At 38.3% G+C, this 23053-nt stretch overlaps 1 protein-coding gene across 6 annotated transcripts in view; it reads left to right on the forward strand.

Annotated features, from left to right (window-relative positions):
• ATR (ATR serine/threonine kinase) overlaps positions 1–23053 on the forward strand; it is a 186760-nt gene that overhangs the window by 157784 nt on the left and 5923 nt on the right. For 5 of the 6 annotated variants that reach the window (XM_059688266.1, XM_059688268.1, XM_059688267.1 and 2 more), the window contains 7 exons: positions 1053–1187; positions 2690–2890; positions 3924–4067; positions 6180–6330; positions 17632–17788; positions 17895–18048; positions 19874–20025. In XM_059688266.1, coding sequence (XP_059544249.1) covers positions 1053–1187; positions 2690–2890; positions 3924–4067; positions 6180–6330; positions 17632–17788; positions 17895–18048; positions 19874–20025 — 1094 coding nt within the window. Of the gene's footprint in view, positions 1–1052; positions 1188–2689; positions 2891–3923; positions 4068–6179; positions 6331–17631; positions 17789–17894; positions 18049–19873; positions 20026–23053 lie in introns of those variants that run through there. The other variant, XM_059688271.1, reaches the window with a different exon arrangement.

Here is a 23053-nt window from a genome sequence, read left to right on the forward strand (position 1 = left end):
AAAAGGAAAAAATTTACACTTTTAATATTTTGATGTAATTTTATATGTGCATATTTTAGCTCTAAGTTTGATTACATAGATACATAATTTCATATTTTCACTTGATTGTTACCATAAGTCAGTTTTCATGTAATTAAATATTTTTCAAAGACATAATTTTAATAATTATATAAAATTCAGTAGTAGTATTAGAGGCCCAGTGCACAAGATTTGTGCACTGAAGGGAGGGAGGGTCCCTCAGCCCTGCGTACACCCTCTCGTAGTCCGGGAACCCTTGAGGGATGTCTGACTCATGGCCTAGGCCTGCTCCTCCCACCACTGCCTCTACGCTCACCAGCCATGAGCCCAGCTTCTGGCTGAGCGGCACTCCCCCTTTGGGAGCGCACTGACTACCAGGGGGTAGTTCCTGTGTTGAGCGTCTGCCCCCTGGTGGCCAGTGCATATCATGTGACTGGTCATTCTGCCCGTCGGTTGATTTGCCTATTACCCTTTTATTATATAGGATTCTGTAGTAGTTAGCCATCTGTATTTTCACTGTTGATCATTAAGTTTGTTTACACATTTTTGCTATTGTATTACATATAGACACATCAACATTTATTCTCATTTCTGTTTCCTTCTTCGGGGTAGGTTCTAAGAAGTAAATTCATCAGGTCATACGATAGCAGCATTTTTATGACTATTGATAATATTGCCAAATTGATTTCCAAAAAATTTGAGTCAGTATAATCACATCATGAATACTTTCGAAGTTGATTTTTGTTAAAAGTTTTGTTGTTAATCTTTTTTTTTTTTAATATATTTTATTGATTTTTTACAGAGAGGAAAGGAGAGAGAGAGAGATTCAGAAACATCGATGAGAGAGAAACATCGATCAGCCGCCTCCTGCACATCCCCCATTGGGTACATGCCCTTGACCGGAATCGAACCTGGGACCCTTCAGTCCGCAGGCCGATGCTCTATCCACTGAGCCAAACTGGTTTCGGCTGTTAATCTTTTTAAAATCTTGTATAAAATTGCATTTGACTTTTTTTTTTTTTTTTTTTTTACAGTCTTCTTATCCCATGCGTGTGAACAGATGCAAGGAAATCCTAAATAAAGCCATTCATATGAAAAAATCTTTAGAAAAGTTTGTTGGAGATGCAACTCGTCTGACAGATAAGCTTCTAGAATTGTGCAATAAACCGGTATTGTCATAAATCTTACTACTGTATAGAGTAGACCAATGTTGGATAATTTATACAAAACTTCTAGATGATTTTAGCTGGTTTCTTTCATTTCATTAAGTTAAAACTATAACATATATTGTATACACAGATAGCAGAAGTCATCAAATTGTTTGCTTTAAATCTGCAGTCTACCCTAATAAAGCTGATTTTAAAATTTCTAACATGTCCCTCTCTTCAAGCATCCTCCAAATTTCTAAAAGTTCTTAATGTAAATTCTTCTAAGAGTAAATTATCCATGTTTATGAAAAGTAATTTTTTTAAATAGAAGATATGAGATAAGCCATGTAAAATATGCAGTGAATTCAAATTGTCTCTATGGTTGTTTTCTGTCATATCTTTTTAAACTTTTAAACTTACTACATAAACCTACATTAAAGGAAAGAAATTGGAGTTTTTGATTTGGTTTTTATTCTTTCAGTACACATTTTATTACCTACCAGGAGACAAACATGTTGAGGCAAACAAAGATGCATAAGACATGTTCTTCTGTCTGGATGTGCTCATGGTCTCATAGAAAACTAAGTAGATGGTTATTATCCAGTTTAATAACTACTTTTTTTTAAAAGTAAATTTGTGAGTAGAATTTGGACATGCTTATAGGACTGACCCACTCTTGTACCTAAGGAATTGGAGGGGAAAAAATCCTAAAGAATGTGTAGGAAAGTCAAAGGTGGGTGTATGGCTAGTTACCAGAAGTGAGAGAGACACCTTTATATAGTTAATAACTATATTTCTCTTTACAAATATTCACTATTAACTGTTTATAGGTGAGGAAATACAAGGTTATCTTATCTCTCATCTTTCCTCAACAATAAACATCTTCCAAGAATAATCTGTTTTTCTATTTGCATTAATTCTATTGGATTTCTGATGCACTTGACATTGTCAAAAACATTGTGATGATAATGGCCAATGTTTTTTAAACACTGACACTTTTATAAGATTCCAATTCTTTATCTGAAACTTTTGTGGCCAGCTACATTTAGGAATTCAGAATCTTTCAGATTTTTAAAGGGAATACAGTGCATTACTTTATATTGAGTGTCATAATTGGATATATAATTATTTTTGTAGTGGAATGTATTAATTTTTGCACTAAGTGCAAAATTTTGGTATTATTTTGCTGCCAAAGGAAATGTAATACAAAAAAACAGTTTTATTTACAGAGCTGTTTGAATTTTGTAATGTCTGATAATGGATTATAAGCCTCTATTATCTCCTTTAGTCATTTAACAGTCCTACTGTTGTTGATTAGGTAAAAGAATACAGAGTGGTTAAAATAAGATGATGTATTAAAAATACTTAAAAATAAAGATAAGAAAAAAATACTTAGAAAACTACAGACTGTGGAGCTATTGTAACTAAGATACTGTAGAATGAAATTTTATTTTGGGTGAAACTAGAGATTCTATAATTCAAGGTAAACAGAGAAATTAAAATGTACAATTTTCCTCCCCCAGGTGGATGGAAATAGTTCCACATTGAGCATGAATACTCATTTTAAAATGCTTAAAAAGCTGGTAGAAGAAGCAACATTTAGTGAAATCCTCATTCCTTTACAATCAGTCATGATACCTACTCTTCCATCAATTCTGGGCACCCATGCTAACCATGATCCATTTCCTGGTCATTGGGCTTATATTGCAAGTTTTGATGATACGGTAAACTTCAGTTTTATATACCTATAACTACGTTTCTTAAATTTAAGTTAAAATTTTCAAATTAATTTTAAAAGTGTCTTTTCTCAGAGACTAAGTGAATTTTATTGGCAAAGAAAATGTGATTGAAAATATAGAAAAGTAACACTCTCTTGTATTGATGAAATAAAATTAAGTGATAAAAATCCCATCTTCAGCCTACTATTTTGATTTTTCACATGCTCACATTTGTTTTTAGTATGAGTATAATCTTTATTTTTTTTCACAATTTGATTTTTCCATACTCTTCTTTTGTCTTAAATATAGAGAACAGGAAAAAACAAACAAGCAATTTTTTGTTTCTATTTTATAAGAAAGTGAAATTCAGCTAGGAAGAGCCCGATTCTTTTTTTGAAGTATGATGTGTGGCTGTTTTAAAGAAATGGTAGTAGAGTATTTCTAAGTAAATACTTTTGAAAACAAATTTATTACAATGCTTCTGTTTTAAAACATTTGTTTAACTGCTTCAGAACCAGTTATTAAATCACATAATGCAAGCATTCTTATTACTTACAGTCATGGTTTCTTTTAAATTAATATTATTAGGTAGACTTATTAACTAGATTTGAATTTGGAGAAGTTTCTTTAAAATAATCAAGTTACTTTCAATTGATAAACATTTGTTATAATTAACGATTTAATAACAGTGTCTTAGCCTTTGAAGAAAGGTCCTAAAAATATTTTAATTTTTTTTTAACTTTGTGACTACTTTAAGGGCTGCCTAAATTTTGGTGTGTATGCACTTACATTGCTGATAAAATAATCCTTTTATTTCATAGTCATTAGTAATTGGAGAAAATGTGTCTCTACGTATGGGCAACCATTCTTTTCATACATCGTAGATAATTAAAATGAAAGAAATGGTTAAAAGAATAAATTTACCACATAATATAGATTTTTCTCCTTTTTATTATGTTAGGTAACACAATATTTATAATACATAGAAACTTATACAAAGAATTTTACCTTAATTTATATATAACTTATCATCTTTTAGGTGGAAATTCTTGCTTCTCTTCAGAAACCAAAGAAGATATCCTTAAAAGGATCAGATGGAAAGTTCTACATCATGATGTGTAAGCCAAAAGATGACCTGAGAAAGGATTGTAGACTAATGGAATTCAATTCCTTGATTAATAAGGTTTGGAGATAGTTTGCTTTTATTTTATAATTACCATAATTACTGTCAATTTGATACAGGCTTTTCAGTATGGAGATAGATCAGTCTTAAAAACAGGAATAAAATATACTGCTTTTTATTTTAAATTAATTTTTAAATTGGGAAAAATATACATAAAATTTATCATCTTAATCATTTCCCCCCCATTGATTTTTAGAGAGACTGAAAGGGTGGGAGGGAGGGTGAAAGATAAAGAGAAACACGTCAGGAATCAAACCTGCAACCCAGGTACATGCCCTTGAACAGGAATTGAACCCATGACCCTTCGGTGCACGTGCTGGTGCTCTAACCACTGAGATACTGGCCAGCACTCACTTAATTTTTTAAAATGAGATACTTGCATTATACTGAGAAAAGTGAATGTTATATTAATGAGGGAAAATATTTTCTATTTAATGTTTAAATGATCTATAATATGCTTTTATATCAGATTTAGTTACATTTTATGTTTCATTGCTAGAAAGAAAATGTTAGGTTCTTTCTATTTTATCAATACGCTCTTTAAAGGTGGATCATTGGTATTTTTTGTTTGTTTATTTTATTGGTAAATACTTGATTTCTATTTCATAAATGGTATGAGAAATTTTATTAAAGGTTCATTAAAAATATATGGTCTTAGTTATTTTGAATTATTCTGTAAACAGGTATTATAAATGCACAGAATCTGTTTTTCTATTGTAAAAATAAGCCATACTGTAGAAGGATGAAACCTATTCTTTTTTATAAGCTTTTTCCCTATTCTCCACCCCCCTTCCCACATTTCACTAGTACCTCTTTTATAAGCAGAAAAGGTATGGACCTTTAACATGGAAAAGATATGGCAGCAGATGAGTTCATTAAAAAGAAAGACAATTATGGTTTGTCTTTAGTTTAATCAAAAGTAAGTTAAAAATTAATGCCATATTAAAAATCCATTTCAAAGGCAATATGAAGAGAATGAATATTTTTATTTTAAATGTTCGGTAAATGATAATTTAATTTACTGATTATTAAACTATTAGTATGTTCACCCTGAAGCTCTCTGAGTGTTTTTCTGGTTGAGATTATCAAGTGGCCTGGCTTTACTTTATGTATTTGTCTTTTTAAAGATTATTGATTTGAGAGAGAGAGAGAAGCATCGGTTTGTTGTTCTACTTATTCATGCATTCATTGGTTGCTTCTTCTATGTGCCCGGAATGGGGATTGAGCTTGCAACCTTGGTGTATCGGGATGATACTCTAACCCACTGATGTAGCTGGCCAGGGCTCTATATTTATCTTGATAGGCTTTGTCACTGATTAGGTTATTTTATTACTGTTCTCCTACATTAACATGGTGAGAAAAGTAGCCTGATTGTGAAAAACTAGAGTTTGACATGTTATTCAAGGAGGCTTTACGTGTGATTCTGATGTCATACTGTTTTGTTGACATTTATGAAGCCTACTTATTCCTAAAGTTTAAAATATGTTTTTGGTCAGTGATGTGATTTTGAATTGGACAGGTTACAATTATAGTTATGTATAGTTAGTTTATTTCATACAGGTCCAGAATTAAACAAAATACGCTTTATTCCTTACCTGATATATTTCAGGATTAATCAGATGAGATGTGAAAAGCTTTCTTACGCTAGAAGAGAATTTTTTAAATGAAGCTATATTATTAAATTGTAACAGTAAACTAGGGATATCATAAAACTCATACTTTTATTTATGCATTTTTGAGAGAATTAAAATTAAACAGCAGTCTCTGTGACTAAGTACTTAATATTTTAGTAATATTTTTGGAAGCAATAAAAATAAAAGAATACTTTGTCATTATCAAATATACAACTATAATATTTTTTAACACAATATTGTTGACACATTTGGCAAATAATTTATAAAAGGACTTACCCAAGTCATTTTTAATGATTTAGAAAGAGATTAGGGATACTGTCCAATCAGTTTCCTTGCCTATCATTATGAAAAATTACTCATCTACACTACATGGTAAGCTTTTATTGACCTTCTTTTGCTATGAAATGAGCAATCTTAGATATATTTGATATAACATTTAGAAATTTTTTAAGTTTATGGTGTTTTGTTTTTTTTATAGTGCTTAAGAAAAGATGCAGAATCTCGTAGAAGAGAGCTTCATATCCGAACATATGCAGTTATTCCATTGAATGATGAGTGTGGAATTATTGAATGGGTTAACAACACAGCTGGCTTGAGACCTATTCTCACCAAACTATATAAAGAAAAGGGTACTAAAATTAATTTTTACAATATAAGTATATAATATGCATATAATAGCTGCTAACATGTATAATATGGATATAATTGTTATTAACATATATCATAGTATACTTTTTGGTATAACCCATGATGAAATTTCCATTCAAATGAGATCCTATATATAGAAGTACTTAAGTGTTTTTCTGTCTTTCTTCCTTGTGTTTTAATTCCTTCTTTATTTTCATCCCAGAAGGATTGTGGTAGCTTAAAATAAATGTATAGAAAATTTGTTTTTCACAGAGTTACTGGTTAGCAATTCTGGGATGGTTATGTGTATACTAGATTTTAGCAAATAAGTAAATATATTGTGGCTAACGGGAGCTAGTTTTTCACTGTCAGAAAAAGAAAAGAAAAGGGAAGGCTGGAATGAAACCGAAATTATTAGAATTGAAGTGGAGCCTCCCACTGGCCAAACCTGGCATAAAGGAGTGCCAAACTAGATAAAGATAGTCTTAAATTATAACCCATGGACTAAATAAATAGAAAAATCCACACCAATATAAACAAATACTTGAATAAATAAGGAAGTACAAACAGTTCTTCTTTATATTAGAATTGCAGTGAATAAATGAAGAATAAATTATGGAACTAGAAAATCACCAATTAGCAAATACCATAGTAATAATTGTTATAGGCAGTGAATCTTGATGGATGCTGACATTAATAGGGAAAATATGACAGGAAACATATTATTTACAGAGTCTCAAAGTATATCCCTCAAAGATAGATTATTAATTACAAAAGGAAAATGTAATAACTTTGCAGTGGCAAAACAAAACTATAATTGCTCAGAACACTTTTAAAAATGTCAATATAGCCGAAACCGGTTTGGCTCAGTGGATAGAGCGTCGGCCTGTGGACTGAAGGGTCCCAGGTTCGATTCCGGTCAAGGGCATGTACCTGGGTTGTGAGCACATCCCCAATGGGAGATGTGCAGGAGGCAGCTGATCGATGTTTCTCTCTCATCGATGTCTCTGACTCTCTATCTCTCTCCCTTCCTCTCTGTAAAAAAAATCAATAAAATATATATTTTTTAAAAAATGTCAATATAATGAAAGATAAAGACAGAAATTTCCCAGATCTGAGAACATTATGGAAGCATGACAACTGAATGCAATATGGAATCCTGGATTGGATCCTGACCCAGAACAAGGGTGATAGTAGGACAGTTGGTGAAATTTGGATAAGGTCTGAAGATTAATCAATAATAGTCTAACAATATTAATTTTCTGGTTTATATAATTACTAGTGGCCCAGTTCACAAAACTCGTGCACGGTGGGGGAGTGTCCCTCAGCCTGGCTTGCACCCTCTCCAGTCTGGGACATCCCTCTCGCAATCCCGGACTGCTGGCTCCTAACCACTCACCTGCCTGCCTGCCGGATTGCCCCTAACCACTCTGTCTGCCAGCCTGCTCACCCCCAACTGCCCCCCCAGCTGGCCTGCTCACCCCCAACTGGGCCCCCCTACTGGCCTGCTCACCCCCAACTGCCCACCTCCCCCACCGGCCTGATCACCCATAACTGCCCTTCCCTCTTGGCCCCTAACCGCCTCTACATCGGCCCTGCCACCATGGCTTTGTCCAGAATGTCCGGAGGGTCTCCTGGAAGGTCTCCCAGTCTAATTAGCATATTACCCTTTTATTAGTATAGATAGAGGCCTGGTGCATGGGTGGGGGCCAGCTGGTTTGCTGGGATGTGTGTCCTGGACCAGGGTGGGGGCTCCCTTGGGGGGTGGGGCAGCCTGGGCGAGGGTCTGGGGCAGTTTGCAGGCCAGCCACGCCCCCATGGAGTGAGGGTCCCCGCTGCGGGGACATGGCCAGCCTGGGTGAAGGGCTGAGGGCTGTTTTCAGGCTGGCCACGCCCCTCAGTAGGGACTCTCACCCCATGGTGGTGTGGCCAGCCTGGGTGAGGGGCTTTGGGCCGTTTGCAGGCCCATCCCTCGGCAGCCAGCCTAGGCGACCCAAGCCTCCCGCCCGCTCCAGCTGGCTCCATGGCCACTGCCATCTTTGTCCCACTATTTTGCATACTCAATCCTGATTGGCTGGTGGGTGTCATGAAGTGACAATTTACATATTTCTCTTTTATTAGTGTAGATATTACTGTAATGAAAAAGATGGAAGATAAGAAAATTTGGGGGATGAATATATGTGAAGTCTGTGTCATTATGAAATTTTTCTAAGTCCAAAATTCTACTTTTTAAAATGCATGTGATGCAAATACATACTAAATGAATATATCAGAATGAAGTATAAGTGTTAGCTTTCTAGGGCTGCTGTAACAAGGTACCACAAACAGATTATAACAGTAGAAACTTACTCCCTCACAGTTCTGGAGGCTAGGAGTCCAAAACCAGGTGTGAGTAGGACCATGATTTCGGTGAAGGCCCTAGAAGAGAACCTGCTCCAAACCTTTTTCTTAGGTATTGCCAGCAACCTTTTATATTTCTTATTGATGCTTATAGGTGCATCAGCCCATTCTCTGCCTCAGGTGTGATAGCATTCTCCCTAAGTCTATGTCTGTTTTCTCTTATTTTTTTTTCTTTATTTTATTTTATTTTTTTGTTTTATTGCTTATAGTATTACAAAGAGTATTACATATGTCTCCTTTTTTTCCCGCCCTTTACAATCCCCTGGCCTCCCCTACCCCCCAGTGTCTTATGTCCATTGGTTATGCTTATATGCATGCATACAAGTCCTTCAGTTGATCTCTTACTCCCCCCCCAAACCTCCGCCCCTCAACCCTCCCCGGCTTTCCCACTGTAGTTTGATAGTCTCTTCGAGGCAGCTTGGCCTCTGTATCTATTGTTCATAAGTTTATAATGGTCTTTATTATCCATGAGTGAGTGAGATCATGTGGTGTTTTTCCTTCATTGACTGGCGTATTTCACTTAGCATAATGCTCTCCAGTTCCATCCATGCCGTTGCAAATGGTTAGCGTTCCTTCTTTTTTACAGCAGCATAGTATTACATCGTGTACATGTACCACAGTGTTCTAATCCATTCATCTACTGTTGGACACTTAGGCTGTTTCCAGATCTTAGCTATGGTGAATTGCGCTCCTATGAACATATGGGTGCATATATCCTTTCTGATTGGTGTTTCTGGTTTCTTGGGATACATTCCTAGAAGTGAGATCACAGGGTAAAATGGGAGTTCCATTTTTAGTTTTTTGAGGAAACTCCATACTGTTCTCCACAGTGGCTGCACCAGTCTGCATTCCCACCAGCAGTGAAGGAGGGTTCCTTTTTCTCCACATCCTCTCCAGCACTTGTCGTTTGTTGATTTGTTGATGATAGCCATTCTGACAGGTGTGAGATGGTACCTCATTGTTGTTTTGATTTGCATCTCTCGGATGATTAGTGACTTTGAGCATGTTTTCATATGTCTCTTGGCTTTCTGAATGTCCTCTTTTGAAAGGTGTCTATTTAGGTCCTTTGCCCATTTTTTGATTGGATTGTTTATCTTCCTTTTGTTAAGTTGTATGAGTTCCCTAAAATTTTGGAGATTAGGCCCTTACCAGCTATAACATTGGCAAATATGTTTTCCCACGCAGTGGGCTTTCTTGTTATTTTGTTGATGATTTCTTTTGCTGTGGAGAAGCTTTTTATTTTGATGTATTCCCATTTGTTTATTTTCTCTTTAGTTTCCAATGCCCTAGGAGCTGTATTGGTGAAGAAATTGCTTCGGCATATGTTTGAGATTTTGTTGCCTTTGGATTCTTCTAGAATTTTTATGGTTTCCCATCGTACATCTAAGTCCTTTATCCATTTTGAGTTTATTTTTGTGTATGGTGTAAGTTGGTGGTCTAGTTTCATTTTCTTGCATGTATCCATCCAATTTTCCCAACACCATTTATTGAAGAGACTGTCTTGACTCCATTGTATGTTCTTGCCTCCTTTGTCAAATATTAATTGAGCATATTGGATTGGGCCAATTTCTGGGCTCTCTATTCTATTCCATTGATCTCTATGTCTGTTCTTGTGCCAATACCAGGCAGTTTTGAGAACAGTGGATTTGTAATACAGCTTGATATCTGGTATTGAGATCCCACCTACTTTGTTCTTCTTTCTCAGGATTGCTGCAGCTATTCGGGGTCTTTTTTTATTCCAGATTAATTTTTGGAGAGTTCGTTCTAGGCCTGTGAAATATGCCGTTGGTATTTTAATGGGAAGTTCGTTGAATTTATAGATTGCTGTTAGTAGTATGGACATTTTAATGATGTTGATTCTACCAATCCAAGAACATGGTATGTTCTTCCATCTGTTTATGTCTTCCTCTGTCTCTTTTTTCAACGTCCTGTAGTTTCCTGAGTAGAGTTCTTTTACTTCCTTAGTTAAGTTTATTCCTAGGTATCTTAATTTTATTGGTGCGATGGTAAATGGGATTGTTTTTTTAGTCTCTCTTTCTGTAAGTTCACTATTGGTGTATGGAAATGCTATAGATTCCTTGTCGTTAATTTTGTATCCTGCTACATTGCCTAATTCATTTATTAAGTCTAATAGTTTTTTGATGGAGTCTCTAGGGTTTTGTATGTATAATATCATGTCATCTGCAAATAAGGACAGTTTTACTTCTTCTTTTCCAATGTGGATGCCTTTTATTTCTTCTTCTTGTCTAATTGCAATGGCTAATACTTCTAGTACTATATTGAACAGGAGTGATGAGAGGAGGCATCCCTGTCTTGTTCCTGTTCTTAGGGGAAATGGTGTTAGTTTTTGTCCATTGAGTATGATGTTGACTGTGGGTTTGTTATATATGGCTTTTATTATGTTGAGGTATGATCCTTCAATTCCCACCTTGCTGAGAGTTTTTATCAAAAATGGGTGTTGGATTTTGTCAAATGCTTTTTATGCATCAATTGATATGACTGTGTTTTTTTTCTTTCAATTTGGTATGATTTCAATCTTCCTGAATTTGGGGAGACTTTGTTTGTGACCCAATATGTGGTCTATTTTTGAATATGTCCCATGAGCCCTTGAGAAGAACATATATTCCATGGCTTTGGGGTGAAGTCTTCTGAAGATGTCAATTAAGTCCATCTGATCTAGTCAGTCATTTAGGATTGCTGCTTCTTTGCTTATTGTTTGTCTAGAGGATTTATCCAGTGATGTCAGTGGTGTATTAAAGTTCCCTACTATGATTTTATTGTTGTCGATCTTTCCTTTGATATCTTTTAGGAGTTTTTTTTATGTATTTGGGTGCTCCTGCATTGGGTGCATATTTGCTATACAGGGTTATATCTTCTTGTTGTATTGATCCCTTTAGTATTATAAAGTGGTCTTCCTTATCTCTTGTTATGGCCTTCACTTTGCGGTCTATTTTGTCTGATATAAGTATTGCTACCCAAGCTATTTTTCATTTCCATTTGCCTGAAAGATATTTTCCATCCCTTCACTTTCAGTCTGTGTGTGCCCCTTCTTCTGAGGTGGGTCTCTTGTAGACAGCAAATGTATGGGTCATGTTTTTTTATCCATTCAGCCACTCGATGTCTTTTGGTTGGAGCATTTATTCCATTTACATGCAAAGTTATTATGGAAAGGTACTTGTTTGTAGACATTTCTTTTATTGTGTGGCTGTTTTCTTTCTAAGATTTTTTTTTTTTTAATTAAATCTTTATTGTTCAGATTATTACATTTGTTCCTCTTTTTTTCCCCCCCCCATAACTCCCCTCCTCCCAGTTCCCGCCCCACCCTCCGCCCTCACTCCCCACCCACTGTCCTCATCCATAGGTGCACGATTTTTGTCCAGTCTCTTCCCACATCTCCCACACCCCTTTCCCCCCCAAGAATAGTCAGTCCATTCCCTTTCTATGTCCCTGATTCTATTATAATCAACAGTTCATTCTGTTCATCAGATTATTAATTCACTTGATTCTTAGATTCACTTGTTGATAGATGCATATTTGTTGTTCATAATGTGTATCTTTACCTTTTTCTTCCTCTTCCTCTTCTTAAAGGATACCTTTCAGCATTTCATATAATCCTGGTTTGGTGGTGATGAACTCCTTTAGCTTTTCCTTATCTGTGAAGCTCTTTATCTGACCTTCAATTCTGAATGATAGCTTTGCTGGATAAAGTAATCTTGGTTGTAGGTTCTTGGTATTCATCACTTTGAATATTTCTTGCCACTCCCTTCTGGCCTGCAAAGTTTCTGTTGAGAAATCAGCTGACAGTCGTATGGGTATTCCCTTGTAGGTAACTGAGTTTCTTTCTCTTGCTGTTTTTAAGATTCTCTCTTTATCTTTTGCTCTTGGCATTTTAATGATGATGTGTCTTGGTGTGGTCCTCTTTGGATTCCTTTTGTTTGGGGTTCTCCGTGCTTCTTGGACCTGTAAGTCCATTTCTTTCACCAGGTGGGGGAAGTTTTCTGTCATTATTTCTTCAAATAGGTTTTCAATATCTTGCTCTCTCTCATCTTCTGGCACCCCTATAATTCTGATGTTGGTACGCTTGAAGCTGTCCCAGAGGCTCCTTACACTATCCTCGCATTTTTGGATTCTTTTTTCATTTTGCTTTTCCGGTTGGATGTTTTTTGCTTCCTCGCATTTCAAATCATTGACTTGATTCTTGCGCTCCTCTGGTCTGCTGTCGGGCGTCTGTATAATATTCGTTATTTCAGTCCGTGTATGCTTAATTTCTCGTTGGTTCCCCAATATAAGATCGAGGGTCTTATTAGTTTTCGTGTAGATCTCATTAAGTTTATCGACAGCTTCTAAACAGTTCTTGAGGGACCTTAAAAGTGTGGTTCTGAACTCTATTTCTTCCATTGACAATTTTGTCCTGTTTCTTTGTCTCCGCATTTTGTTATGCTTCCTTGGTGTACCCCCAGTGGTCTTTGTTCGAAGTCTTATAGTTAAATCTTGATTGTTGTAGCTAATTCCAGGGAGGGTTTGACCTCCAGGCCAAGTGGCTATGAGAATCAGCTGTGTCAGCAGTGAGAGAACTTCTGTCCTCTAGGGAGGTTCTAAGATTTTTATTTCTTCTTTTTATACCAGTCCCTTTAGCATTTGTTCCATTGCTGGCTTGGTGGTGATAAACTCCCTTAGCCTTTTTTTGTCTGTGAAGCTTCTTAGTTCCCCTTCAATTTTGAATGATATCCTTGCTGGATAGAGTGTTCTTGGATTCAGTCCTTTGCTTTGTATCACTTTGTAAATTTCTCTCCATTCTTTTCTGGCCTGATGTGTTTCTGTTGAGGAACCATTTGATAATCTAATGGGAGATCCCTTGCATGTAACTTTCCGTCTCTCTCTTGCAGTCTTTCAGATTCTCTTTTGTCCTGAACATTTGCCATGGTAATTATGATGTGTTTTGGTTTGGGTCTTTTCAGGTTCACCTTTTTTGGGACTCTCTGTGCTTGTGTGATTTTTTTCTTCCCCACCTCTGGAAATTTTCTGATATTATTTCTTCCAATAGGTTTTCTAACCTTTTTCCTCTTTGTGTTGTTCATGCACCCCTATTATTTGTATGTTATTTCGTTTCATCTTGTCCCATAGCTCCCTTAGGCTCTCCTCCTGTCTTTTAATTTTTTTTCTCCAATTGCTGTTCAGTTTGGATGTGTTTTATTTCCCTGTCTTCTAATTCGCTAATTCGGTCCTCTACTTCTCCTAGTCTACTGTTGAAACTTTCAATGGTGTTTTTTATTGCAGCTATATCGCTCTTCATTTCTTCTTGGTTCTTACATAATTTATTGATTTTTTCATCTGTTTCACCTTGCTTGTTGCATAAGTTGTTGATTTTTCCTCCATCTGGTTTATGCACTCTAGGACCCTTCATCTGAATTCTTTTTCTGTCATGTTGCATGCCTCTGTATCACTTAGCTGCTTTTCTGGCGAGTCATCCTTTTCTTTCCTTTGATGGTTTCTTTGTCTACCCATGTTTAATCGTACCGCCATATCTAGATGTTGAGTTGTTCAGTGGCTTCTTCTTGGGTGGCAGTGGTTCCTCAGGCTGCAATTGCTCCTCGGGCGGTTGTGGTAGCTGCTGCTCCTCAGTTGGTAGCAGCTCCTCTGGTTGGTGCTGTTCACAGTTGTGGTGGCTCCTTTGGTTGGTGGGGGGAGGCTTCACACACAGCTGATGTTCCTCAGACAGAGGGTGTGGTGATCAGGAGGCTGCTGTTCCTTGGATGGGGACGGGCTACACAAGCAGCTACTACTCCTTAGAATTGTTACTTTTAATCTCTTAAGCGGCCTCAGGGCAAGGTGTTTTCCTATAGGGTGTGTCAACTGTCTTCCCCCCAGGCAAGGCAGATGTCTATCCCCCCAGGCAAGGCACATGTCTATACCCCCAGGCAAGGCAGATGTCTATGTGGCTGTGTGAGGGAATGACTGAGCTGAGGAGACGTGGGGTGTCTGCCTTCTGAGCTCTGTCCCCCTAGTCCGCAGTGCTGGCTTCTGCTCTCACAGCTCTAGTCCACTTCACCCTCCCTCTGCCAGAGCACAAGGTGGGTGGCTCCACAGGGAATGTTTGCGCCTTGGCCCTTTAAGAGGGTGCCTGAACTTTCAGCTGCCACTCCCTGGCAGATAGCACCCCACTGCTTTTCACAGCTTGATGTTATGTGGATACCTTCCTCAGTTCGGTGCTCTGTGCTGGGGATCCCAGCTCCGGGATTAGATCCCCTTCTCCACCATTGGCTGAGATGTCTCTCTGGGACTTCAGTTCCCCTCTGTGGGTCACGTCTCTGCCCCTCCTACCAGTCGCTATGCCGGCTCCACCTTCGGTTCTTGGGTATCAGGGTTCTCTCCTGTGAGTTTTCTGTTGATTATTCAGGAAGCCTTCTCGTATTTCAGTTGTAATTCCAGCTTGTTCCTGAGAGCATGACCATGTAGCATCCTCCTACTCTGCTGCCATTGTTAATCTCCTTGTTTTCTCTTCTTGTAAGGATACCAGTCATATTATATTAAGGGCCCACTCTTGATGACTTCTTCTTAATCTGATTATGTGGACAAAGACCCTTATTTCAAATCACATGCATAGGTACCAGGGGTTAGGACTTCAACACATTTTTTGCAGAATAAAATTCAACCCATAACATTACATAATATTGATGAGGTACCATATTATGTATATTGTGCTAAGTATGTTATGTACATTATTTTAAATAGTGGCAGAGAGGTTAACTAATTTATCCAAGCTCACATAGCTAGTATGTTGCAAAACTGTAGTTAAAACATATTTGAACCTGATTGCAAGAAACTTGCCGTTGATTATTTTATTTACAAGGATGAAATAATGTATAATTTTATATCTTCTACACTAATAAAAGACAAAGATGCTAATTGAGTGTACCTTTGCTATTCCCAAGCCACGCCCATCAGCCAATCCAAGCGACTATATGCAAATTAACCCAACCAAGATGGCGGCTGGCAGTCACGTAGCTAGAGCAAGCAGGAGGCTTGGTTGCCCTGGCTATGGAGGAAGACAAGCTTCTCACCTGCTCTGGCTGGCTGTGACCTCCACAAAAGGCAACAAAGTTTCAATTATAGAAGCTCAATAAATCCCAGATACCTGCTTCCAGCCAGCCTCCACTGGGAACTTGGGTGGCTGGGGGCTGTGGCCAGCCTGCTAACAGCCATCAGCCCCTCACCCAGGTTAGCCACACACCCCCACGGGGTGAGGGTCCCTGCTGGAGGGCTTGGCCAGCCTGCCAACAGCCATCAGCCCTTCAGCCAGACTGGCTAGGGACCCCAGCAGGACCCTCCACCCTGAAGTGTGTGTGGCCAGCCTGAAAATGGCCCTCAGCCCCTCACCCAGGCTGGCCAGGCACCCCAGGGTGGACCCCCACCCTGATCTGGAACACCCTTCAGGGCAAACCAGCCAGCCCCCACCCATGCACCAGGCCTCTATCCTATATAATAACAGGGTAATATGCAAATTGACCCTAACAGCAGAGCAACTGGGAATTACTGGTCACTATGACACACACTGACCACCAGGGGTCAGACGCTGAATGCAGGAGCTGCCCTCTGGTGGTCAGTGCGCTCCCACATGGGGAGCTCTGCTCAGCCACAAGCCAGGCTGACAGCTGCCAGTACAGTAGTGGTGGTGGGAGCCTCTCCTGCCTCCTTAGCAGCGCTAAGGATGTCCGACTACAGCTTAGGCCTGTGCCCCGCTGGCAAGTGGACATCCCCCGAGGGCTCCCGGGCTGCCAGAGGGATGTCTGACGGCCAGTTTGGGCCCAATCCCCCGGGGAACGGGCCTCAGCCAGTAGGTGGTCATTCCCCAAGGGGTTCCAGACTGCGGGAGGGCACAGGCCGGGCTGAGGGACCCTCCTGAGTGCACAAATTTTTGTGCACTGGGCCTCTAGTGTGTATATATATATATATATATATATATATATATAATCTCCTACCTTACTATGAACACACAATTGTACTGTGCAACATTTAACTCCCAAGAACCTCAAATCACAAATTAGGCGATCGAACTTTTAGCTGTGCGTTGTTTTATGAAGATTAACTGTTACTAATTAATTTTCAAGAGCACCAAAGCAAGGTGGGCCTAAAAGGCATTTGCTAGAGTAGAGTCATACCAGTCATCTGTCATGGCTCACAAATATATCAGAAGGAGAAGTTCTGCTTCCCCACATGATTTGCATTTTCAAGATTAGTTTAAGAACCAGGTATACTGTGAATCTTATAGGCTAGCCTTCACACAGAGTAAATTATTCCAGAGCACCATAGTACATTTCTTAGTAATGATTCAGTGTGGATCTACCTAAAACATACTGATTAACAGGGGGATCACTATAATTTTAGTGATGGTTGCAGCAATTTTACAATATTTACAAGGGGCACTATTCACATTGGATTTATTCTAAGTGCAATCATATAGTATTATTTGATTCCATAACATTGGTTTTAGTTGACATTAATTATAATGAACAAGAGGATAAATTTATCTATACATAATTGAAAGTTTTCTATTCTTGCTCTTGAATAACAATTTGAATAAAAGTAGAGTTTTCGCCCTATCCGGTTTGGTTCAGTGGATAGAGCGTCGGCCTGTGGACTGAAGCGTCCCAGGTTCGATTCCGGTCAAGGGCATGTACCTTGGTTGCAGGCATATACCCAGTAGGGAGTGTGCAGGAGGCAGCTGATGGATGTTTCTCTCTAATCGATTTTTCTAACTATCTGTCTCCCTTCCTCTCTGTAAAATATCTATAAGATATATTTTTTAAAAAAGTAGAGATTTCCTGTCCTATTTAACAACAACAAGAAATGCGCTTTTTCTCATTTGCCTTATGAAGATTCATGGAAATCACTCTGCTTTGCAGGAGTTTATATGACAGGGAAGGAACTTCGCCAGTGTATGCTACCAAAGGCAGCAGCTTTGTCTGAAAAACTCAAAGTATTCCAAGAATTTCTTCTGCCCAGACATCCTCCTGTTTTTCATGAGTGGTTTCTGAGAACATTCCCTGATCCAACATCATGGTAAATTACCAAGATTATAATACATTATTATGGTTGGATATAAAGAAGTATTTTAAGTTTATGTTACCTGATATGCATGAGGATATTTGATAGGTATTTTCTTTAGGTACAGTAGCAGATCAGCATATTGCCGTTCCACCGCAGTTATGTCAATGGTTGGTTATATCCTGGGCCTTGGAGACCGTCATGGTGAAAACATTCTCTTTGATTCTTTGACTGGTGAATGTGTACATGTGGATTTCAACTGTCTCTTCAATAAGGTATATGATATGACTTACTCTAGGTCAGTGGTCGGCAAACTCATTAGTCAACAGAGCCAAATATCAACAGTACAACAATTGAAATTTCTTTTGAGAGCCAAATTTTTTAAACTTAAACTATATAGGTAGGTACATTGTTATTAATTAGGGTACTCCTAAGGCTTAGGAAGAGCCACACTCAAGGGGCCAAAGAGCCGCAGTTTGCCGACCACGGCTCTAGGTAATTGTATGTTTTCTATTAATTTTCTTTCTTCAACAACTGTTCTTCCTAGATGTACCCATTGGTAGCAGTTATAGTCACAGTTGAGTCTCATATCCCATCGCCATTAGTAAAGCAATCTAGGATGGAGAGAACTCAGAAGCGTAATATAATAAAACTAGCACTGAACTTAAGTCTGAAAACACAGGTTCAAGTTCTGATTCAATTAGTTCTTAGTTATATGAACATGGACAGAGCAGTTCATTTTACTGAGACTCACTTTTAGAGAAATAGTAGTTTAATGTGATGGTTTCCAAACATGTCAGCATATCAGAATCATCTAAGAGGTGTTTTTTGTTTTGTTTGTTTTAAATATCTTTTTTCACTGATTTTTTTTAGAGAGAGAAATAGAAACATCAATGAGAGAGAAACATTGATCAGCTGTCTCCTGCATGCTCCCTAGTGGGGATTAAGCCCACAACTGGGCATGTGCCCTGATCAAACTGGTGACCTCTTGGTGCATGGGCCTACACTCAACCATTGAGCCACACTACCCTGGATAAGAGGTTGTTGTTTTTCTTCTTAATGCAGATATCTAGGAAACATCCCAGGAAGTTCATATTCTGTAGGTCTAGAGTAGGGCCTGGGAATTAATTAAGGTAGTTGGACTCTCCCTAAGGCCTTCTCCAATTTTCCAATGTTAGGATCTTGGAAAGCAGACTAGTAGTTAGACCACTTTTTTCTTCATCCTCATTCTCTATTGATTGCCTTCTGCTGTCACAGGAAAACAAGAAATGTCACAGGCCAAATTGAGAACAAATCAAAGATAAACCACTGGTATATGTTAAGTCATACAAGAGAGGAATTTAGGGAAACTGGAGGGATGAAAAATTCCTAGGAAGGCTCATTAAAGAATGGCAAAAAATAAAGGAACTGGACTACATTACATTCCATGTTGCATTTCCTTCTAATGCTTGGCTATATCTTTTTACCTACTCCTTTAAAATCAAAGTTTTAAAGCAGCGGTTCTCAACCTGTGTGTCGCAACCCCTTTGGGGGTCGAACGACCCTTTCACAGGGGTCGCCTAAGACCATCGGAAAACACATTTATAATTACATATTGTTTTTGTGATTAATCACTATGCTTTAATTATGTTTAGTTTGTAACAGTGAAATTGGGGGTCACCACAACATGAGGAACTGTATTAAAGGGTCGCAGCATTAGGAAGGTTGAGAACCACTGTTTTAAAGAAAAGAAGAAATATATAACAATACATGTAAGTACTTTATATTATTCAAGAAAGACATTAAGGATGTTGATATAACATAAAATATTGAATGCATAAAAATTTCTCTTTAATGCTGTTTACCACAGTAATTCAATAAAAGGTGAGTCCGTCCATCCTTTAGTTCTTACCCAAGGGGTTGCATTTAAATTCCCCAAAAAGCAAAGGTAGAGTCATAGTCATATAGATCATTTGTGATATAGGCTCTAACATAGTTACAAATATAAATATTTTGACGGTATGTTTGCTTTTTGCTAAATGAGTCTAGACATGAAGTTCTAAATTTTTTGCATAAAGATTTAAAAATTCTAACATTGTTGCTTTTTAATAATGTTTTAAGGGAGAAACCTTTGAAGTTCCAGAAATTGTTCCATTTCGCCTGACACATAATATGGTTAATGGAATGGGTCCTATGGGAACAGAAGGTCTTTTTCGAAGAGCTTGTGAAGTTACAATGAGGCTGATGCGAGATCAGAGAGAGCCTTTAATGAGGTAATCACTTATATTTTGTAAACAATTTACAGTAAGTTTGAATGGAATTATTGGTTCCTAAGTATGCTTTCTTTATATAGAAGCCACTTTGCATTGGTTGAAGTAGATTTTTTAAAAATCTTTATGTAATTTACATACCATAAAATTTACATTTCATAAAATTCACTCTTTTAAAGTGTATTCTACCATGGTTTTTAGTATATTCGCAAAATTGTGCAACCATCACTGCTTAATATAAAACAACCATCACTGCTATCTAGTTATAAAACATTTTCATTACCCCCAAAAGAAATAGTAGCAATCATTCCCCATCTCTTCTCTCTCACCATCCCTTGGCAACCACTAATATACTTTCTGTCTCTATGGATTTGCCTATTCTGGACACTTCATATATAAATGGGATCATACGACATGTAGCCTTCTGTGTCTGTTTTCTTTCACTTAGCATAATGTTTTTAAGGTTTATCCATGCTGTAGCATGTAGCAATATTTCATTCTTTTTTATTGCCAAATAATATTACATTGTATGGATACATTTTGTTCATTCATTCATGAGTTAATGGACATTTGGATTGTCTGCACTTTTTGGCTATTGTGAATGGTGTGGCTATGAACTTTTGGGTATAAGTTTTATGTAGATATAGTTATTTAATACTTTTGGATATACCTTGGAGTAGAATTGCTGAGTCATTTGTTAACTCCAAGTTTAACATTTTGAGGAACTTTCAAATTTTTTCAAAGCAGCTGTAATACTTTATAATCCTACTAGGAATGTCTAAGATCTCCAATTTCTCCACACCCTTACCAACACTTGTGATTGTATGTATTTTTAATTTTACCTGTCCTAGTGGGTGTGAAGTTGTATCTCATTGTGGATTTTTTTTAAATTAACTAGACATTAAATTATTGACTTTTCCTAGATGTGAACAGTTTTGTGATTATGTTGTAAAGGGCCCTAATCTTGGACAGATGCATTCTTAAATATTTGTAGAAGAAATAACCAGATGCTCAAGGTTTGTTTCAAAAAGAAAAACACAGAGGAGAACCAAGATGGCGGCATAGGTTAACGCCGGAGTTTGCTGCTTTGAACAACTACTTCAAAAGTGAAACCAAAAAACGGAAGGGACATCACCCAGAACCACAGGGTCGCTGGCTGAGTGGAAGTCCTACAACTAGGAGGAAAGAGAAACGCATACGGACACTCAGAGGAGGCGCAGTGCTGAAGTCAAATTCTGAGGTGCGGAGTGCGCGGAGCGGGCTGGCGGCGGAGGGCACGGTTGTTGTTTTCAATCGGGAGGGAGTCGCAGACTCTGAGCACCAGATCCGGGCGAGTCTTTAGGGACCCAGACTCAGGCGGAAGAAGCGGGACTGTCTGGCTTCGGTCAGAGCGAGTGCAGCTTTCTCTCCGAGCTTTGCAGCGGGTGCTGGGACTCAGAGAGGCAGAGCCCCTTGGGACAGGACTGAGAGCCGCCATAACTGCTCTCTCCGGCCCACACTGTTGATCCTGTTCGACCCGCCCCGCCCAAGCCCTGCACAGAGGCATTTGCCGGATAGCCTCAGGCAAAGGCTAGATTAGCACCTCCCTAGAGGACAGAAGTTCTCTCACCACTGACACAGCTGAATCTCATAGCCACTTGGCCTGGAGGTCAAACCCTCCCTGGAATTAGCTACAGCAATCAAGATTTATCTATAAGACTGCGAACAAAGACCACTAGGGGGTGCACCAAGGAAGCATAACAAAATGCGGAGACAAAGAAACAGGACAAAATTGTCAATGGAAGAAATAGAGTTCAGAACCACACTTTTAAGGTCTCTCAAGAACTGTTTAGAAGCTGCCGATAAACTTAATGAGCTCTACACGAAAACTAGTAAGACCCTCGATCTTATATTGGGGAACCAACTAGAAATTAAGCACACACGGACTGAAATAACGAATATTATACAGACGCCCGACAGCAGACCAGAGGAGCGCAAGAATCAAGTCAATGATTTGAAATGCGAGGAAGCAAAAAACATCCAACCGGAAAAGCAAAATGAAAAAAGAATCCAAAAATGCGAGGATAGTGTAAGGAGCCTCTGGGACAGCTTCAAGCGTACCAACATCAGAATTATAGGGGTGCCAGAAGATGAGAGAGAGCAAGATATTGAAAACCTATTTGAAGAAATAATGACAGAAAACTTCCCCCACCTGGTGAAAGAAATGGACTTACAGGTCCAAGAAGCGCGGAGAACCCCAAACAAAAGGAATCCAAAGAGGACCACACCAAGACACATCATCATTAAAATGCCAAGAGCAAAAGATAAAGAGAGAATCTTAAAAACAGCAAGAGAAAGAAACTCAGTTACCTACAAGGGAATACCCATACGACTGTCAGCTGATTTCTCAACAGAAACTTTGCAGGCCAGAAGGGAGTGGCAAGAAATATTCAAAGTGATGAATACCAAGAACCTACAACCAAGATTACTTTATCCAGCAAAGCTATCATTCAGAATTGAAGGTCAGATAAAGAGCTTCACAGATAAGGAAAAGCTAAAGGAGTTCATCACCACCAAACCAGGATTATATGAAATGCTGAAAGGTATCCTTTAAGAAGAGGAAGAGGAAGAAAAAGGTAAAGATACAAATTATGAACAACAAATATGCATCTATCAACAAGTGAATCTAAGAATCAAGTGAATAAATAATCTGATGAACAGAATAAACTGTTGATTATAATAGAATCAGGGACATAGAAAGGGAATGGACTGACTATTCTTGGGGGGGAAAGGGGTGTGGGAGATGTGGGAAGAGACTGGACAAAAATCGTGCACCTATGGATGAGGACAGTGGGTGGGGAGTGAGGGCGGAGGGTAGGGCGGGAACTGGGAGGAGGGGAGTTATGGGGGGGAAAAAAAAGGAACAAATGTAATAATATGAACAATAAAGATTTAATTAAAAAAAAAAAAAAGAAAAAGAAAAACACATACAGGAGTGGGTAGGACAGTTGTGGGTAATTGGTGGTCAGATATGGGTGGGTGCACAGGGTTC

This window comes from Myotis daubentonii, chromosome 3 (assembly GCF_963259705.1).
Source record: "Myotis daubentonii chromosome 3, mMyoDau2.1, whole genome shotgun sequence".
In the NCBI taxonomy this organism is placed as follows: domain Eukaryota; kingdom Metazoa; phylum Chordata; class Mammalia; order Chiroptera; family Vespertilionidae; genus Myotis; species Myotis daubentonii.